Raw genomic sequence first — 19,145 nt, 5'->3', positions numbered from 1 at the left:
CTGGTCTAAAAAGCTCCTGGCTTTTGCTGTAACGGGCCCCCCCAGCTGATGATAAGAGCCTGGATGATGTAAGGACCAGTGATGATTGTATGTATAGTGTATTTTTGCTTCTTTTCCGGGTCAAAGAACTCTTAGCATTGCTTAGATGTAGAGACCAGTGATGTAATGATTGTTTATATAGCTAATCATTGTATTTATATAGCTAATCATCGTATATACCTTAATCATTGTAGAATTTAGCACCTCTAATAAAGGTTTCATTTATCTAATACGAATCCAAAAGAATCCACGGTAATTATTGAGTAGTCTGTGTCAGTGAGACAGGCTGTAAATCCAAAGCAGTACAACATCTTACAGTCTTATATCTTTGTTTCTTTTTTTTTTTTTTTTGCTTAAAACTTTGACGTAGAAGCTGTAACCCCCAGTGCGTAACAATGCACAGGTAAGGAATGGAGAAAGAAAAGACAGATTAAAGGAAATAAGGGTATGAGCAGGAGGGGAAATTGGACACTGAGTAGTAAAGTTGGGATTTGGTTAAGGAAGGGGGTTGAGAGAGAGGAAATAAAGATGCCATTTGACTAAGCTGTGGGAAAAAGGGCCCTGCAGTAGCAGTGGGGGCCGTTTTTCTTGTGCACCAGGACCCTTTTTACCCCAGCCAGTAAAATGCGCCCCCATGTGGTGTGGAGCACTTACCGCCACCCATTGAGATGGCAGTAAGGGCTTCCACGGTAACATGGCGATAACCGGACAGTGCACAACGATGCCCGATTACCACCCAGTTAACGCCACACTACAGAATTTTATTTTTTTACAGAGCACCGGAAATTGTGTGCACTCCAGTCGGAGCTACTGCCGGCGGCTGTGTTAGGCCAGCGGTAGTTCTGGATTAGCAAGCAGCAAGCCCAAGTTGGACTTACCGCCGCTTTATAAAAGACCCCCAAAATGAATGCTGAAGCTTGATATTTTTGTTTCTCCCGATTGTACTTAGGCACATCTCTTTCAAGAGACACCTACCTCGGCAGATGCACGTTTCCAGCGTTGACTATGGAACTGATGCTGTTGAAGTGACGGAACAACCAACCAGCATTGGCAGGATCAAGCCCGAGCTTTACAAGCAGAAGTCTGTCGATTCTGAGGACACGAAGAAAGAGGATGAAAAATCCTGTGGCAAAATTAATTTCTCACTCAAGTATGACTATGAGAATGAAACGCTGATCGTGCGAATCCTCAAGGCTTTCGACTTGCCAGCCAAAGACTTCTGCGGGAGCTCTGACCCGTATGTTAAGATCTACCTCCTTCCCGACAGAAAGAGGAAGTTTCAGACTCGGGTTCATAGGAAGACCCTGAATCCTACCTTTGATGAGTCATTCCATTTCCCTGTGCCCTACGAGGACCTAACCGACAGGAAGCTCCACCTCAGTGTCTTTGATTTTGACAGGTTTTCTAGACATGACATGATAGGGGAGGTGATCTTAGATAATCTGTTTGAGGCATCAGATCTTTCTCGGGAGACCTCCATCTGGAGAGACATTCAATACGCAACAAGTGTGAGTAATGGCTTGCATGCTTTCATTTTACGGGTTTTGAGGGTAATATGGATGGACAAATCTATCAGTGTAACAGTGGTATTTACGCAAAATATAGTTATTGAGTAAGATAGACTGAAGGAACATAAGCATATTTCCCGTTAAACCAGGACTGGCACTTTCTATATGGAGTCAGTGTATTCACCCTAGCTTTGCCCATGGTTTTGAGGTCAATTTTAAAGCTCAAAAGGTGAGTCGATGCAACATATATACTGTTATAACCCACAATAAATTAATACATTCGTAAAAAATTACCATGACTGTTCAGATAAAAGGCAGAAATGAAAACATCCGAATGTGAGCAACACTTAGAGATCTATTACTACTACTGATCCCTATTGGGCTCATAATCTAAGTTTTTTTTTTTCTTTTAATATAACTGGGGCAATAGAGGGGATAAGTTACTTGTCCAAGGTCACAAGAAGCTATAGTGGGAATTGAGCCCAGTTCACTAGGATCAACGCTTACTGTAGTAACCATTAGGCTACTCCTCCGTATCAGATCTGGGTACCTAAGGATCCTGGGCTATAGCCCCACATAGGAAGTCTCCTATATATGGGAAAGACACGAGGTCCAACAAGCCCAGCATCCTGTTTCCAACAGTGGCCACTCCAGGTCACAAATACCTGGCAAGATCCCCAAAAAGTACAAAACATTCTATACTGCTTATCCCAGAAATAGTGGATTTTCCCCAAGTCCATTTAATAATGGTCTATGGACTTTTCCTTTAGGAAGCCGTCCAAACCTTTTTTAAACTCCGCTAAGCTAACCGCCTTTACCACATTCTCTGGCAAAACTTGATTGGGTGGAGGAGTGGCCTAGTGGTTAGAGCACCGGTCTTGCAATCCAGAGGTGGCTGGTACAAATCCCACTGCTGCTCCTTGTGATCTTGGGCAAGTCACTTAACCCTCTATTGTCTCAGGTACAAACTTAGATTGTGAGCCCTCCTGGGACAGAGAAATATCCAGAGTACCTGAATGTAACTCACCTTGAGCTACTACTGAAAAAGGTGTGAGCAAAACCTAAATAAACATATGGAATGTTGCTACTATTGAAGATTCTACATGGAATGTTGCCACTTTTTCAGATTCTAGATGGAATGTTGCTAGTGGAGGAGTGGCCTAGTGGTTAGAGCACCGGTCTTGCAATCCAGAGGTGGCTGGTACAAATCCCACTGCTGCTCCTTGTGATCTTGGGCAAGTCACTTAACCCTCCATTGCTTCAGGTACAAACTTAGATCGTGAGCCCTCCTGGGACAGAGAAATATCCAGAGTACCTGAATGTAACTCACCTTGAGCTACTACTGAAAAAGGTGTGAGCAAAACCTAAATAAACATATGGAATGTTGCTACTATTGAAGATTCTACATGGAATGTTGCCACTTTTTCAGATTCTAGATGGAATGTTGCTAGTGGAGGAGTGGCCTAGTGGTTAGAGCACCGGTCTTGCAATCCAGAGGTGGCTGGTACAAATCCCACTGCTGCTCCTTGTGATCTTGGGCAAGTCACTTAACTTTCTATTGTCTCAGGTACAAACTTAGATTGTGAGCCCTCCTGGGACAGAGAAATATCCAGAGTACCTGAATGTAACTCACCTTGAGCTACTACTGAAAAAGGTGTGAGCAAAACCTAAATAAACATATGGAATGTTGCTACTATTGAAGATTCTACATGGAATGTTGCCACTTTTTCAGATTCTAGATGGAATGTTGCTAGTGGAGGAGTGGGCTAGTGGTTAGAGCACCGGTCTTGCAATCCAGAGGTGGCTGGTTCAAATCCCACTGCTGCTCCTTGTGATCTTGGGCAAGTCACTTAACCCTCCATTGCCTCAGGTACAAACTTAGATTGTGAGCCCTCCTGGGACAGAGAAATATCCAGTGTACCTGAATGTAACTCACCTTGAGCTACTACTGAAAAAGGTGTGAGCAAAATCTAAATAAATAGTGTAATGAATGTTAACTATCAAGAAGTCACCACTCTGTCCTATGACTTGTGCAAATTACTCTGCAGTAGCAGCCTGGGCACCACAAACTCTTATCTGAATCAGTGGGAATTGCTGATACAGTTTTTCTTAAGCCCGGAAGCTCCCTTGCTCTCTTGGCCTTGTGGTTGTATCAAGACCAGCCTGTTTTAGGCTAAGGCATCATTTATTCATTTATGTATCCAATTTATATACCACCCCTCCCAAAGGCCACAGCAAGGTGGTTTACAGTAACAAACATTAGCATACAATGTGATATATTCACAAATATCAAACATATAAATGGCAAGAGGCGTACTCACTCGCAAATGCGCAGTAGAGACCCTCTCTGTCCCGCCCCCGCGTCAATACGTGATGACGGGGGCGTGACAGAGAGGGAACCTGTGCACCTGCGAGTGAGGGAACCGCCGTCGCCACCGCTCCCCCCCCAGGGTTGCCACTACCGCTCCCCCCACTCACCTGGAGTCGCCGCCGCCACCCACCCTCCACCCGGCCCGGGTACCTGGCTTCACTATTCAAACCGCCGGAACGCAGCACACAGCTCATCTGAGCTGCCATTGGCCTTCCTTACCTGCCTGTGTCCCACCCTCGCCGACGTTACGTCACACGAGGGCGGAACACACGCAGAGAAGAAGGAAGGCCGACGGCAGCTCAGATGAGCTGTGTGCTGCGTTCCGGCGGTTTGAGTAGTGAAGCCAGGTACCCGGCCCGGGAGGAGGAATGGCGGAGGGGACTCCAGGGGGGGGCGGCGGTGGCGACTCCGGGGGGGAGGGGCGGCGGCAACCTATCCGGGGGGGCCTTTCAAAACCCCCCCCCTTCCTTTACTAGCCCGTTTTTACGGGCTCAACGGCTAGTACCACTATAAAACAATTTCAACGTACAGTAGGTATAAAATACAGCATCTCATTTCGACAGAACAACCAATTACAAAAGGCAAGTTCTAAAAAACCAGGCTATATAGAGCTGCTAAATTACAAATGGGTCATCCATCCCCTTCAGATTCACTGGGAATTTGATTCCAGAGGACCAGCCCCTTAAGAAAATAGTGTTTAATCTAACACCATCTGGAATTTGGAAGAGGCTTGGTCTTCAATCTTAAACTGTGTACTGGTACGAGTAAGAGAGGGATGACTGTGATTCATCAAAAGCAGCATTTTAAATTGTCTACGCCGATAAATAGGCAACTAATCCAACACCAGAAGCATCAATGTTATGTACTCATAAATCTTAATTCTGTATAATACGCGAGCAGCCGTGTTCTGTGTTCAGAATCTCTGGTAAACATATCCTATATAATAATTCTCACCTCCAACATTTTGAGGCTGCCTGGAACCATTGTTTCCGCTGGAGGTGGTGTCCCTCATGTAGTAGATAATAGTGACATCACACAACCCACACCAGATTGGCCAGTAGAAGGGAGAGGGGCGGAGCCACGATACAGGGAGCAGCGAATCAGCACAACACGGGGAATGCACAGCAGCAGGAACAGAAGCCTCTCTCACACAGTCACTCTCAGTGTTGCCAGGTGGGCGGTTTTCCGCAACCCGCCGTGGGAAATTTTTGCCCGCGGCGGGTCGCGGTTTTTTGGGCTTTTTTTTTTCTTTTCCGCGGTTTTCAGGCGGTTTTTTCGGCCGCGGGGGGCGGGGTTAGTGACGTTTTGGGCGGGGTTAGTGACATTCTGGGCGGGGCCGATGACGGGGGAGGTGGGGCCGGTGACGGGAGAGGCGGGGCCGATGACGGCGGGGGCGGGGTTGATGACGGCAGGGGCGGGGTGATGACACGGGGGTGGGGGTGTCAGGGGCGGGGTTTGAGTTTGGGCGGGTTTTGGGCTGTTTTTAGGCTGGATTGGGTAGGAAAAAAATTTTCCACCTGGCAACCCTGGTCACTCTCTCAAACATACACACTCAGAGGAAAACCTTGCTAGAGCCCGTTTCCTTTCAAACAGAAACAGGCCTTTTTTACTAGTATACAATAACGTATAGTGATGTATTTGTGAGGTAAAAAAGCAGATGTTACACTACTTAGATTTCCTTTAACAAATACAAACACAGAAATCTAATATTCCAAAATAGAAAGTAAGGTTGAACCACTGATGAGGATTTTTCTTTATGGTTAAAAAGGAATTTATTCCGATGCCTGATATAAGCTTTTATTCATAACTACTTGTGGTTTTTACCCAATTTTATATCGCAGTCCTCAGTTGTTGAAACTCGTAGGGATCAAGTGTTCCTCCACTTAGAGTGGTTGGTTCCATTCCTTTTAAACAGGATTCCTTTGTGTTTGTCCCATGCATTTTTGAATTCCGTTACCGTTTTCATCTCCACCACCTCCGCGGGAGGGCTTTCCAAGTATCTACCACCCTGTCCATGAAAAAATACTTCCTGACATTATTCCTGTGTCTGCCCCCCCCCCCCCCCCAACCTCAATTCATATCCTCTAGTTCTACCACCTTCCCATCTCCGGAAAAGGTTCGCTTGCGGATTAATACCTTTCAAACATTTGAACATCTATCATATCACCCGTTTCTCCTTTCCTCCAGGGCATACATGTTCAGGTCTGCAAGTCTCTCCTCATACGTCAATATGTAAACCTCTTTGATTGTAACCACAGAAAGGAGGTTTATCAAATCCCACCCCTTCACTTTTCCTTTCATCTAACTTTAGGTGACTTTTTGAGCATTACCCCATTTATTTCTATACTAGTAAAAAAGCCCCGTTTCTGATGCAAATGAAATGGGGGCTAGCAAGGTTTTCTTCTGTGTGCATGTGGGAGTGTGTGTGTCCCTGCCCTCTGCCCTCTCTCCCTTCCCCTCTGCCCTCTCTCCCCTCCCCCCTCTGAGTCCTTCACTGTTACAGAGAGAGCGATTTGATTTCGTGCTTTGCTGTGTTTTCCTTCACTGTTTGTGTTACAGAGAGAGTGAGGGCGGGGCAGACACTCATGGGGAAACCGGATATCTCTCCCCCTTCACACTTACGGCTGGAGGCTTCATTTAGAACGTTGGTGGTGCCTTTTATATAGAGAGATATTTTCTTTAACAGTACGTGTGAATGTCTATACCTTAATAAATGTGTAGCAATAGGTATATACTCCTTGCTTACATAAATTGGTGTAATGGCAGTCCAGAAGACCATCGATTTGTATCTTTCCCCAATTATGCAAACTCTTCAGCGATGACGTGCTTTACCGCTAACGTTAATTGAAAAGGAGGGCGGATATTTCCCAACAAATAATCATTCAGATTGGAAACTCAATAAGTGGTTTCTTCTGAATGAATACGTCAAGAAAGTGCTATAATGGCAACCAACAGCTTTGGGCTATGCCCTAAGGGTCTATAATGGATTACAAGATGAAACACTCTGTTTTTCATTGTTCCTTTCATGCATTATTTAACCACAAAGACTTCTCAGTTACAAGAGTCTCAAGCCTCAAAGAGGGCGATGCCAAGAGATGAACAGATGCAGGTGCTCCAGCCCGATAAATAGATACTTGGTGACATTCTCAGCACCGGCTACCGTCACGATAGGTTCATTTCCCTGAACAACGTTGATCACTTTTTCGAGCTTCCTAGTGGTGGAGGCTGATTTTATGATGCGCTTTGAGAACCCCTCAGCTAGTTAGGGTTTGGGATGGGATGCACAAATTAAAAAGAAAGTGATGTAAGTTTTAGCAAGTGTTTACTGTATTTCTGTCTGCAAAGGCATTCTTTTTTAACACTTTAATTTTTATTAAGTGGTTTTCTTGTAATTAATAGAAGAATAACAGCAAATGTGTATAATACACGACAGTCATTCTAAAACCATTGCGCCGAACGAAGAAACATGCAGCGAGAACATCAACCTACTAAACCAGTAACAATATATATATATATATACAGGCTACAGTGTCTACATCAGGCAAATAAATATGAACGGCTTGAGGCTAGAAAGCTGATTATATTAGCCTTTGCAAAGGCATTCTGACCTTTAATATATCTGTACTGGTTACGAGTCTGTAAATTATGGGCATGTTTATTTATTTATTTAAAATATGTCCTAACCACACTATCTTACAATTCTAGGCAGGGTACAGAATAAAAGCTACATAAAATCTGAACAAACAGAATACAAGAACAAACAATCCATTACAATTATTTATAGCATTTATATCCCACATTTTCCCACCACGGGCAGGCCCAATGTGGCTTACATCAGTATGAAATAAGCATACATTAATCCGGCATAAACAATCAAGTACATGGAAGTAGGAGAGGTCAGTGAGTAATTACAGAGAAGGGAAAGAGGCAATGAAGTTAAGGATGTCGTTAAGATAGTTACAGTTCAGTAGTTATGGATGCAATGGCGGGACTTTACATAAGTGCATAAGTAATGCCTCACTGGGGAAAGACCAAGGGTCCATCGAGCCCAGCATCCTGTCCACGACAGCAGCCAATCCAGGCCAAGGGCACCTGGCAAGCTTCCCAAACGTACAAACATTCTATGCATGTTATTCCTGGAATTGTGGATTTTTCCCAAGTCCATTTAGTAGTGGTTTATGGACTTGTCCTTTAGGAAACCGTCTAGCCCCTTTTTAAACTCTGCTAATCTAACTGCCTTCACCACGTTCTCCGGAAACGAATTCCAGAGTTTAATTACGCGTTGGGTGAAGAAAACTTTTCTCCGATTTGTTTTAACTTTACTACACTGTAGTTTCATCGCATGCCTCCTAGTATTTTTGGAAAGCGTGAACAGACACTTCACATCCACCTGTTCCACTCCACTCATTATTTTATATACCTCTATCATGTCTCCCCTCAGCCGTCTCTTCTCCAAGCTGAAAAGCCCTAGCCTCCTTAGTCTTTCTTCATAGGGAAGTCGTCCCATCCCCGCTATCATTTTAGTCGCCCTTCACTGCACTTTTGCGTAAGCTATTCCAAATAAGGTGGTCTTGAGTGCTTTTCTGAAGGTCAGATGATCGGGAGTAGTTTTTACTGATTTAGGTAATCCATTCCACAAACGAGCGCTAATATAGTGAAGGGTGGATGCGTAAGTGGCTTTATACTTGAGGCCACAACATGTTGGGTAATGGAGAGTTAAGTACGAACGAGATGATCTGTGAGAGTTCCTAGGTGGTAGGTTGATAAGGTTATCCACATAAAATTAATACTTCACAATACACGTCATAATAATGGAAAATCTTCATCCAAGGTATCAGTTCTTGCTAGTAACAGTTGCAAGGGATATAGTCCAATGATTTCAGCACTAAAGTTTCCTCAGTTTCTCTAAACAGTTGTTTCTGTTGCTTTTTGCTTTAGGTTTTTGTTGTTTTTTTGGTGGAGGGGTGGATTGTATTTTATTTTGTGTGTTCTTATATTCATTGTTCTGTGCTATATTTATGGTTTATCTGTGTTCACATATTACTGTAGTGATTCCTAAACTTTACACCTCTAAAAAGTCAGGGGTCCCCACGGAAGGTACAGCATGTGGCATTGCTTTCCGTGGAAATGTCCACAGCTGCCAAGGCCTCACCCACATCCCTTCCCCACCCCTCCTCACATTCTCAAAATCTGAGGTCTTTAAGCTTCACATCATTGTAGCTTAAAAGCAGATCCCGGATGGTAGAGTTTGAGCAATGCTGTCATTTTATTTCTTTTCCACTTTCTCCCATCAAACATATAAACAGCAAGTGACCAACTCACCTGCAAATGCGCAGTAGAGACTTCTCTCTCTGTCCCGCCCTCGCGTCAAGATGTGATGACGTCAGAGGGTGGAACAGAGAGGGAAACGGAGTCGGAGTCACTGTCGGACGCTGCTGCCTGGAAATGAACATAGTGCGCACCACCCTCCACCCCCATCCCCGTCGCCGCTCCCGCCCTCCTCCGCAGCGGGCCCCCTGCACTGACCTGACAGCGCCTCTCACCTCCATGTGGAAGCGCTGCAGGCAGCAGCAGAGCAATCTGCTGCTGCCTGCAGCGCTTTGATACAGAGGTGAGAGGCGCTCTCATGTCAGTTCAGGGGGCCTGGCACGGAGGGGGGAGGGAGCAGCGGCGAGGAGGGTAGCTGGAAATCTCGCCCGTTTTTACGGGCTTAACGGCTAGTCAGTACATAGAGAGAGAGAGTGGTTTAGTTTTTCAGGGATAATTATTGGACAACAGCGAATAACCATAACCCTGCTTCAATGTGGACAGAGAAATACCTACTACGTCTGAATGCAACTTCCTTGAAACTACCACAGGAAAGATGTGAGCTAAATCTAAACCCCCCTCCCCCAGCTCTGATTGGCTACTTTACCCCTTGGAATAAGAAAGAAATGGTGTCCCAGCTTCAGCAAAATTCCTTACATTTGTCAGGGCAAGAATCTGGACAGAGTCCATTAATAAGATGATAAAAAAAATCCTGCTGCTGGAAATCTGATGTGTACCTGGGGATGCAAAGAGAGAAACCATGGACAAACGTGTAGACTTGTAAAATCTTAAACCACGTGAAGTGTGTGGCGCCTGTATGTGTGTTTTCTTTTTCAAATTGTTTTTATTAATGGTTGTGGAATGCACTAAACAACACGATACAGTATTTGAGTACAATGCGGTGAAGTAATCAATACAATTCACACGGTAAGGTCGTGGAGTGAAGCTAGCAGGTTTCTGCTTGCGGATCTGTGTATTGCATGTTCACAGTGCATCACTGCAGATCACATGTTCTAATCTTATGTAGCTAGTTTGTTGGGTTTGCTGTGCTTTCCTGTAATGATTGGAGTTCTAATGTTTGTCCAATTTGTACTTATTGTACTGCTTTTTTTTTTTATTTTTTTTATAAATTGTAAACCGTTCTGTCTTGCAGTAGCAATAAGATACGGTATATAAATTGATGTAAATAAAATAAAAAATAAATAAATAAATCTAAACATACTTTAATCTCTAGGACACAAAGAGGTGAGATGTTACTCAAGCCCAGGACATGTATCATATATTGATCCACTGTAGATCTATATTTGTTTATTTATTTGTGACATTTATATCCCACAAAATTTCATCCTGCTTGTCTGACATTGCTGCTTGGATGTCGCTACGCCATCTGAAGCTAAACATGACTAAAACTGAACTTCTCATTTTACCCCCCAAACCCACCTCTCCTCTTCCCCCTTTCTCTATCTCTGTTAATGGCTCTGACATCCTCCCTGTCTCCTCGGCTCTCGTAAGCTTCGAGTCATCTTTGATTCCTCTCTCTCCTTCTCTGCGCATATTCAACAAATTGCCAAAACCTGTCGTTTCTTTATCTACAACATTAGCAAAATCCGCCCCTTCCTTTCTGAATACGCTACCAGATCCCTTGTTCAAACCCTTGTCACCTCTTGTTTGGATTATTGCAATTTACTTCTCACTGGTCTTCCTCTCAGCCATCTCTCTCCTCTCCAGTCTGTCCAAAATTCTGCGGCATGACTTATTTTCCGCCAAAATCGTTATACCCACACTAGCCCACTCCTCAAGTTACTTCACTGGCTCCCTGTCCGCTTCCGCATACAATTCAAACTTTTCTTACTGACCTTTAAATGCATCCACTCTGCAGCCCCCCATTACCTCTCCGCTCTCATCTCTCCCTACATTCCTGCCCGTAAACTCCGCTCGCTGGACAAATCTCTCTTGACGTCCCCCTTCTGCTCCACTGCTAATTCCAGGCTTCGTTCCTTTTCCCTCGCAGCACCTTATGCCTGGAATGGACTTCCTGAGCCTGTACGTCTAGCTCCATCTCTACCTGTTTTCAAATCTATGCTGAAAACTCACCTTTTCACCACTGCTTTTGGCTCCTAACCACTACTCAATTACCTCCCCTTGTTCCTTCTCACCAAGTACTTCCCTGACCCTTAATTGTCTTGTCTGTCTGTATTATTTTAGATTGTAAGCTCTATCAAGCAGGGACTGTCTCTCTATGTCATGTGTTCAGCGCTGCGTGCGTCTGGTAGCGCTATACAAATGTTAATAATAATTATCCCAAACAAATTTGAGTTCAATATGGCTTACAATAAACAGTTTAGGATACATAACAAAGCATAATGCATAAGAAAGTAGTTTGCTGTAAGAATCCAATTTTACAATACAGTATCATAAACGTACTGGGATAGCTGTGGATGTTTAACATTTAGAAAATCTATTATGAATAAGAAATTGTACATGAAGCAAAGAGAACGTTAATGGTAAACAGAGTAATAACCAATTCAGGTAATAATTAATTGTTTGAGATATGGTTGTTCCTTGTGAAGGTTTGTTTGAATAGAAACGATTTGAGGATTTTGCAGAATCTAGTATATTCCTGTATATTTCTTATTTTGGGTGGTCAGGAGTTCCACCATTTGGTTTCTAGGTAAGTGAAGTCTGCAGAGTGGACAGTTTTGTAGATCACTTTTTTGCAATTTGGGAGGTGTAGTCTGAGATAGTTTCTTGCCTCGTATTTTGCATTTCCTTGAGGTAAGTTTATTAATGGTACCATATAGTCTGGAGCCATTTAGTAATTGAAAGATAAAGGTACCTAATTTGAATATCTATAGCTATAGATATGTACATTCACACTCTAGCACGAATTCTGCCTAAGCGAGAGGGGGCAAGCAGAAAGGGGCCTCTCCTGCCCACTTATACCGCACTAAATATCATCCCTTTACTGTTTCTGTAACCATCTGGGGGCAAAAACTGGAAAAGCGGTTTATAAATATAAAAAAATATAAATTCCTACCAAGGCTTTTGGTAGAGCATCTTTCTCCTAGATCCTATGCATGGCCTAACAGACAGACCAGGCTAAATTTGCACCCATATTTGTGATAGTTATTATTTTACTAAGATTTAGGTTTTAATTACTCAGCTTTTCCAAATCCTAGCTCAAGGTGAGTTATTTAGAAGTAGGTATCAATGGACATAATCTGTGCGGTATTTGAGGCAATGGAGGGGGCAGTGACTCGGCCAGAGTGACAAGGAGTGTCAGTAAGGTTTGAACTTTGGCCTCCATGGGTCTCAGCCTGCCACTCTAACCGCTAGACTGCGCCTTCATTCACTCTACCAGGCGGATCAAGTCTCCCAATTAATTCTATCACTGCAGCCTGCCAGAGAGACCCAGTCGTGGGTCGGCCGTTTCCATCACGACTTCTAACATGTCATATTACTGCCTTTGCCATTCATCTTGGCAGCCGCAACACTCACTGCTGAATCATTTGAGTAGAGCATTGTAGCTTTTGAATTTAGCTCGCACGTTTCTCAGTGGTTCAAGGTGACTTACTTACAAGTACAATAAGTATTTTCCTGTCCTCAGAGGGCTTACAGTCGTGTTTGTATCTGAGGCGGTGCAGGGTTAAGTGACTTGCCGAAGATCATGAGGAGCAGGCGGTGGGATTACAAGCAGGTTTCCCCAGTTCTTAGCCAACAACTGTTTTTATCTATCTATCTATTACATTTGTATCCAAGAAAACAAGAAGGCAGATGAAACGTAAAATCCAACGTGGAAGCAAACAAAAGAGCAACTAGGTGGTATTAATAAGATTTTATTGGAGAAATAATCGCGATTATTTCTCCAATAAAGTCTTATTAATACCACCTAGTGATCTGCTCTTTTGTTTACATTTGTATCCCACATTTTCCCGCATAGCAGTAGGCTCAATGTGGCTTACAGGTTCCGGAGAGGAGAGTACCAAGTCCGGGAATAAGTGGAATACAGAGTAAAAGTAGATGCAAAGAGGCTGTTAAGTTTCCGGAAAAGAGAATAGCCCACTCCTCCTCTTCACTTGTTTGCAGCTATTTAGGACTTTTCAGCATTGCCGTGATGGCCCAGGATCCTGTTTCCAACATTAGCCAATCCAGGTCACAAGCACCTGGCAAAATCCCGAAAGAGTAAAACAGATTTTATGCTGCTTATCCTACAAATAAGCAGCGGATTTTCCCAAGTCCATCTTTATAATGGCTTGTGGACTTTTGTTTTAGGAACTTGTCTAAACCTTTTTTTTTAAACCCTGCTAAGCTAACTGCTTTTACCATATTCTCTGGCAATGAACTCCAGAGTTTAATTACACATTGAGTGAAGTACTTTATCCACTTTGTTTATCAAATGCCTTCTGAAAATCCCGATACACATTATCAACCGGCTCGGAGGTGGTGGAAATGAAAATGGTAACGGAATTCAAACATGCGTGGAATAAGCATAAAGGAATCCTGTGCCGAAGGAATGGATCCTCAGGAGCTTAGTCAAGATCGGGAGGCGGGGCTGGTGGTTGGGAGGCGGGGATAGTGCTGGGCAGACTTATACGGCCTGTGCCAGAGCCGGTGGTGGGAAGCGGGGCTGGTGGTTGGGAGGCGGGGATAGTGCTGGGCAGACTTATACGGTCTGTGTCCTGAAGAGCACAGGTACAAATCAAAGTAGGGTATACACAAAAAGTAGCACATATGAGTTATCTTGTTGGGCAGACTGGATGGACCGTGTAGGTCTTTTTCTGCCGTCATCTACTATGTTACTATGTTACCTTTATCCACATAGTTGTTATAAAAACAGGATCCTCTGTGCTTATTCCTGCCTTCCTGAAGTCTGCTATCATTTGCATCCCCACCCCTTGCTCTGCATCCACCAGTTTTTCCATGAAAAAAAAAGTATTTCCTTATGCTACTCCTGAAGAGATCTTTCCATAGAAAGGGCGGCGGATGCGTAAAAGTGCTCCTGGAGCAGGTGGCACAGTAACAGAATCAATTTTCACTGGCAGTCTCCCCCATTAAAACAAAACAAATCACACATCTCACACAAATATTCTGCTCGTCCATAAGAATAAATGAGATCAGTGCTTCTAAACCCTCTCCTGGAAGCACACCTGGCCAGCCGGGGGTTTTCAGGATTATCACAATCAATATGCATGAGATAGATTTGTATCCAGCTGGTTCCCGGTGTACCCAGCAATCTGTCTCCTGCATTTTCCTTGTGTTGATCCTGAAAACCCAAGAAGCTAGGTGTGTCTCTGCTGAATGATTCAGAAGTACTGAATTAGATTAGCAAACGTGGGGGACAGCTACCATTTTGTACATGAAGGACAGAGGGTATCCAGAATCCAGATGTTAAGATTGCCTTATTCTCTAGCTGATGAAGGCACTGTGTCCCCCCCCCCCCCCCCCGCCCCCTTTCTTCTTCTGTGTAGGGGAACTGCAAACACATAGGGCTATTTCTAGATTCTGCCAGAGTCAATCGGCTTTAAAGGGCCATTCCTGACACTCTCCCTTTAACATGCTGCTCAAAATGTTGATATAGATCCATGCTGTCGTTTAGCTGCTTTCATTGATCTGTGCTGGTTTACTGGGCTGGACCTCAGGCTTCTATTAAATGGTCATTGGTGATGAAGCTGTTGGCAACCTACATAGGGAGATGATTTGACCTGTCAGCTCATGCCACGGCTCGAGAGCAAATGAAAATCTAGGCTTCAGGGAAAGCTGCACTGCTCTGATACAGACACTGGCTGTAGCATTATATGAAAACATCCAGAAGGGTTGGGGCGTAGCCAGACCTCGCGGTGGGAGGGGACCAGATCCTGAGATGGGGGGGGGGGGGGAGGCAATTTTGATCTGCCGCCCCGCCACATCCTCGCCGCCACCCTGCCGCTCCCCACCCACTGCTGCAGAAAATGCCATGGCTGGCGGGGGTCCCCATCCCCCGCCAGCTGAAGCCTTCTCCAGCACCGGTTTCTGGTGCTGCCGCGTTTCCTGCCCTGCTCTCTCTTCCCCCTCATGTCCTGTACGCTCCTTTTAGTGAAACTGCTCAATTTCACGAAAAGGAGCGCGCAGGACGTGAGGGGGAAGAAAGGGCAGGCAACGTGGCGCCACCGGAGACCGGCATTGGACAAGGCTCCAGCTGGTGGGGCTGGGGGCCCCTGCCAGCAAAACCAGGGGCCCAGAGGATTTTTGAGGGGGCCCAGGCTCCCGTGGCCCCACTTAGCTACATCATGTTAGCCTGGAATGGCTAGCGAAGCAGACGCACCCTTGACAGCTCATGTCTCAGTACATAATCCCTTCTGTACCTTTTATATGGCACAGTCTCAGAAATAGTTAAGTGTTAACTGGTTTCTAAAGTACTTTAGACAAAACCTATGTAGTTACATGTTATATAAGTAAGCTATGTAAATGTGCTAACTTTTAATTAAAGGATATGACTTTTCCTTTTCATAATGAAAACATATTTCGTCTCTCCTAAATGACACGTTTTTGCTTTAGTTGAATATTATTATAGGGATGTGCTTTCATTACAAATGCCATCCAAAGTAAACCTCCAGTAGAGGGGCGTTCAGGGTGCGGAGTTGCAGAGGAGTCGAGAGTTATGGAGGTACCAGCAATAACAGTCCCAATTCTGCCTGGTGAGCTAAGTGATTGCCAGCATGAAATATCGGATAGCACCCACATAATTTCTGGGTACCGGCTCGAAGCTGCCTGTGTTCTGCTCTCTCTCCTCCATGAAGAACAGTGTCCCCCATTCTTCCTTCCCCTGAAGCCCAGTGGCCCCCCGTTATTCTATCCCCCTGAAGAACAAGACCCCCTTCTTCTCTCACTCCCCCCACAAATACAAGGCTCCCTTCTTCCCCCCTTCTCTTCCCAATGAACAAGGCCACCTTTCCCGGTAGCCCCTGCCTCGACCCCCTAGTAGGCCTCCCAGGTCTACCATTCTAGTCCCTTTTGGTCAAGTGGTCTTTGAGGCAAGAGTGATGACCAGTGGCTCCTGTCCAGGCTAATGGCTGCTGCGACCTCTAGTGACAGTTTTGCAGTACTGCAATAGTACTGTGATGAGGAAGCAATGACAGTTACAAATCCAAGAGAATGATGGACACGTCAAACAAATTTCCAGTGAAAGTTGTATGAGCCAATGTGGCAGTGGCAAAACTCATGGGGCATGGGAATGACACAGATGGGCTGATGTTCAAAAGGCCTGAGCCCCTAAATTTAAGAGTCAGTAGACTAGATCTACCAAGCTGAATATTTCCCTATGTGAATGCTAAATTTTAGGCAACTACTTTTACTGGGCACCTGGGCAGGGTCAGGTGAAGGGTCTACCTGGGAACAAAGTCGATGATCCGAGCTGAATGCTTCAAAAGATATAGTAGAATTGGAAAAGGTACAGCGAAGGGCGACGAAAATGATAGTGGGGATGGGACGACTTTCCTATGAAGAGAGGCTGAGAAGGCTAGGGCTTTTCAGCTTGGAGAAGAGACGGCTGAGGGGAGATATGATAGAAGTGTATAAAATAATGAGTGGAATGGATCGGGTGGATGTGAAGCGACTGTTCACGCTATCCAAAAATACTAGGACTAGAGGGCATGAGTTGAAGCTACAGTGTGGTAAATTTAAAACGAATCGGAGAAAATTTTTCTTCACCCAACGTGTAATTAGACTCTGGAATTCGTTGCCGGAGAACGTGGTACGGGCGGTTAGCTTGACGGAGTTTAAAAAGGGGTTAGATAGATTCCTAAAGGACAAGTCCATTGACCGCTATTAAATGGACTTGGAAAAATTCCGCATTTTTAGGTATAACTTGTCTGGAATGTTTTTACGTTTGGGGAGCGTGCCAGGTGCCCTTGACCTGGATTGGCCACTGTCGGTGACAGGATGCTGGGCTAGATGGACCTTTGGTCTTTCCCAGTATGGCACTACTTATGTACTTATGTACTTATGTACTTATCCACAAATAAAGCAATAACTTTAATTCCCAAGATGCAATATGTTCACAGCTATAACAACCACCACCTTGAGATTCACTCAAAATCATCTTCAGGCATTCATAGCAAATTCTTTCAATATTCTTTTTCAGACCTCATCGTTGCCACTTACAGCTCAAACTTCTCATAGCGCTAAAGCTTTACCTTTACCACCCCCACCTCCTCATCGGTCTGGAACAAATTGCAACTTTTTCTTTGCATATTTCTTTTTCATTTTCAGAACTATTATAAATTAAAAAGGCTTCATGGTCATAAAAATCTATCACACGCAAACACTAACATTCTCTCTCATTCACTCATACAATATTTCAAGAAATTGTCAAAAAATTATAAGCTAATACAAGTATAACAGGACTGATACTGAATAAGGAGTTGTACATCAGAACAGAGTTACATAACTGTTAATAAATCACACTTAACAAATCTCATCCGAGTTGTATACTGGATTTCACTCACATAGGACTTCAATAAGAATACTTTATATTGAGGTTGGATATCCTTTGAATCTTCAGTACTAAATGGATGACTGTCTTCAACCCAAACGCGTAAGGGCTCAACAACTCCAAATGACTGATACAGTCAACTGTCAGCTGATAATTTTCCACATAACGTTATAACACAATAAGTAGTCGATACACCACAGAACCTGGACCCCTGCCTTACCAGAAACGCCAAACATGCCGCCATACCCCAGACTCTACCTGGAAAAGGATGACGCCAGCCTACCAGACAAACTCTTACATACTTCCTGTAAACAAGCTCACCCAATCACAGACACTCAGACTAAAGTAGTGACGCCCACTCCATTCAAACCGCGTAGAATCACTACATTCAACTTATAAATCCAGCGCTGTTCTTTCAAGTTTAACCACTGCTCAACATTTCCGCCCTCTCCCCCCAACGGTGACAATTTGATCTATAACTCTCCAACGTACATCCATAACACTGCGCCCATGATCCACCCAATGGTGAACTGAAGGTGTCCGGAGTTGTTTTGAAACAATATGGGACTTATGTTCATTAACCCTTGCCTTCACTGGGCGACTCGTGCATCCCACGTAAACCAAATCACATGGGCATAGACTAGTATGACCTAGATAATGTCCATAACGTCACAGCTGGTGTTATTTTTAGCAATCACCACCCGTTTTATTTAAGGGTCTACCCATTCAGTACCTGCCATTATTTGAACACGCCACTGGCATGTGTCACAAGCCTCGTGACTCCCCTTTGATCCAATCTGTTGCACACACCAAACGTCTTACGATTAAATTTCTCTCCCAATGTTTTTGCATGGGTGTAAGCAACCATCAAAAAATCTCTAAAATGCAGAAAAAGCTGTAAAACATGCCAGTGAGTTCTCATGATGTTAACAAAAGCTTTAACCACATTAGAAAAGGGCAATACACAGGTCAATATTTCTTTCATCTCCTAACCATACCTCCCAGAGCCCTTTATTATTGGCTGGGCTATGGTGGACCAATCGTTCATTTTGTTGCAGGGGGTGTGCCTTGAACACATCTTCCCCCTAGCCAAGTAGATTTTTCATAAAGACAGGGCTTTTTTTGAGGGGGTACTGAGTACCGGTACCTTTTCCAGTGTGTGCTAAAATTGACCCATGGACCCCAAGGTTTAATGGAAGAGCTCAGGCTCAACACACCAATTCTGCCTTGTCATAGATTCTGTGACTGGTTGCAGGGGGCCTGGCTATTGTGGGGTGGGTCCCTCGGTGATCACCCCACCCCTGAAGGGTGGCCTGGCATTTGAGTACCGGCACCTTTTTTGCTAGAAAAATTGCACGGCATAAAGATAAGCCTTTTAAGCTTTATAATAGTTCTGAAAATGAAAAAAATATGCCAAGAAAAAGTTGCAATTTCAGTATTTGCATTTGCA

General features: G+C 44.3%; 1 protein-coding gene across 2 annotated transcripts in view; it reads left to right on the top strand.

Moving 5' to 3' along the window:
- SYT6 (synaptotagmin 6) overlaps positions 1 to 19,145 on the top strand; it is a 242,379-nt gene that overhangs the window by 147,851 nt on the left and 75,383 nt on the right. Inside the window, exons 1-2 of one of the 2 annotated variants that reach the window (XM_030220971.1) lie at positions 431 to 442; positions 989 to 1,547. In XM_030220971.1, coding sequence (XP_030076831.1) covers positions 435 to 442; positions 989 to 1,547 — 567 coding nt within the window. In that variant the 5' untranslated portion in view covers positions 431 to 434. Of the gene's footprint in view, positions 1 to 430; positions 443 to 988; positions 1,548 to 19,145 lie in introns of those variants that run through there. The other variant, XM_030220970.1, reaches the window with a different exon arrangement.

Source organism: Microcaecilia unicolor, chromosome 12 (assembly GCF_901765095.1).
Source record: "Microcaecilia unicolor chromosome 12, aMicUni1.1, whole genome shotgun sequence".
Classification (NCBI taxonomy): domain Eukaryota; kingdom Metazoa; phylum Chordata; class Amphibia; order Gymnophiona; family Siphonopidae; genus Microcaecilia; species Microcaecilia unicolor.
The sequence above is the reverse complement of the archived record's forward strand: the minus strand, read 5'-3'. Positions and strand labels throughout refer to the sequence as shown.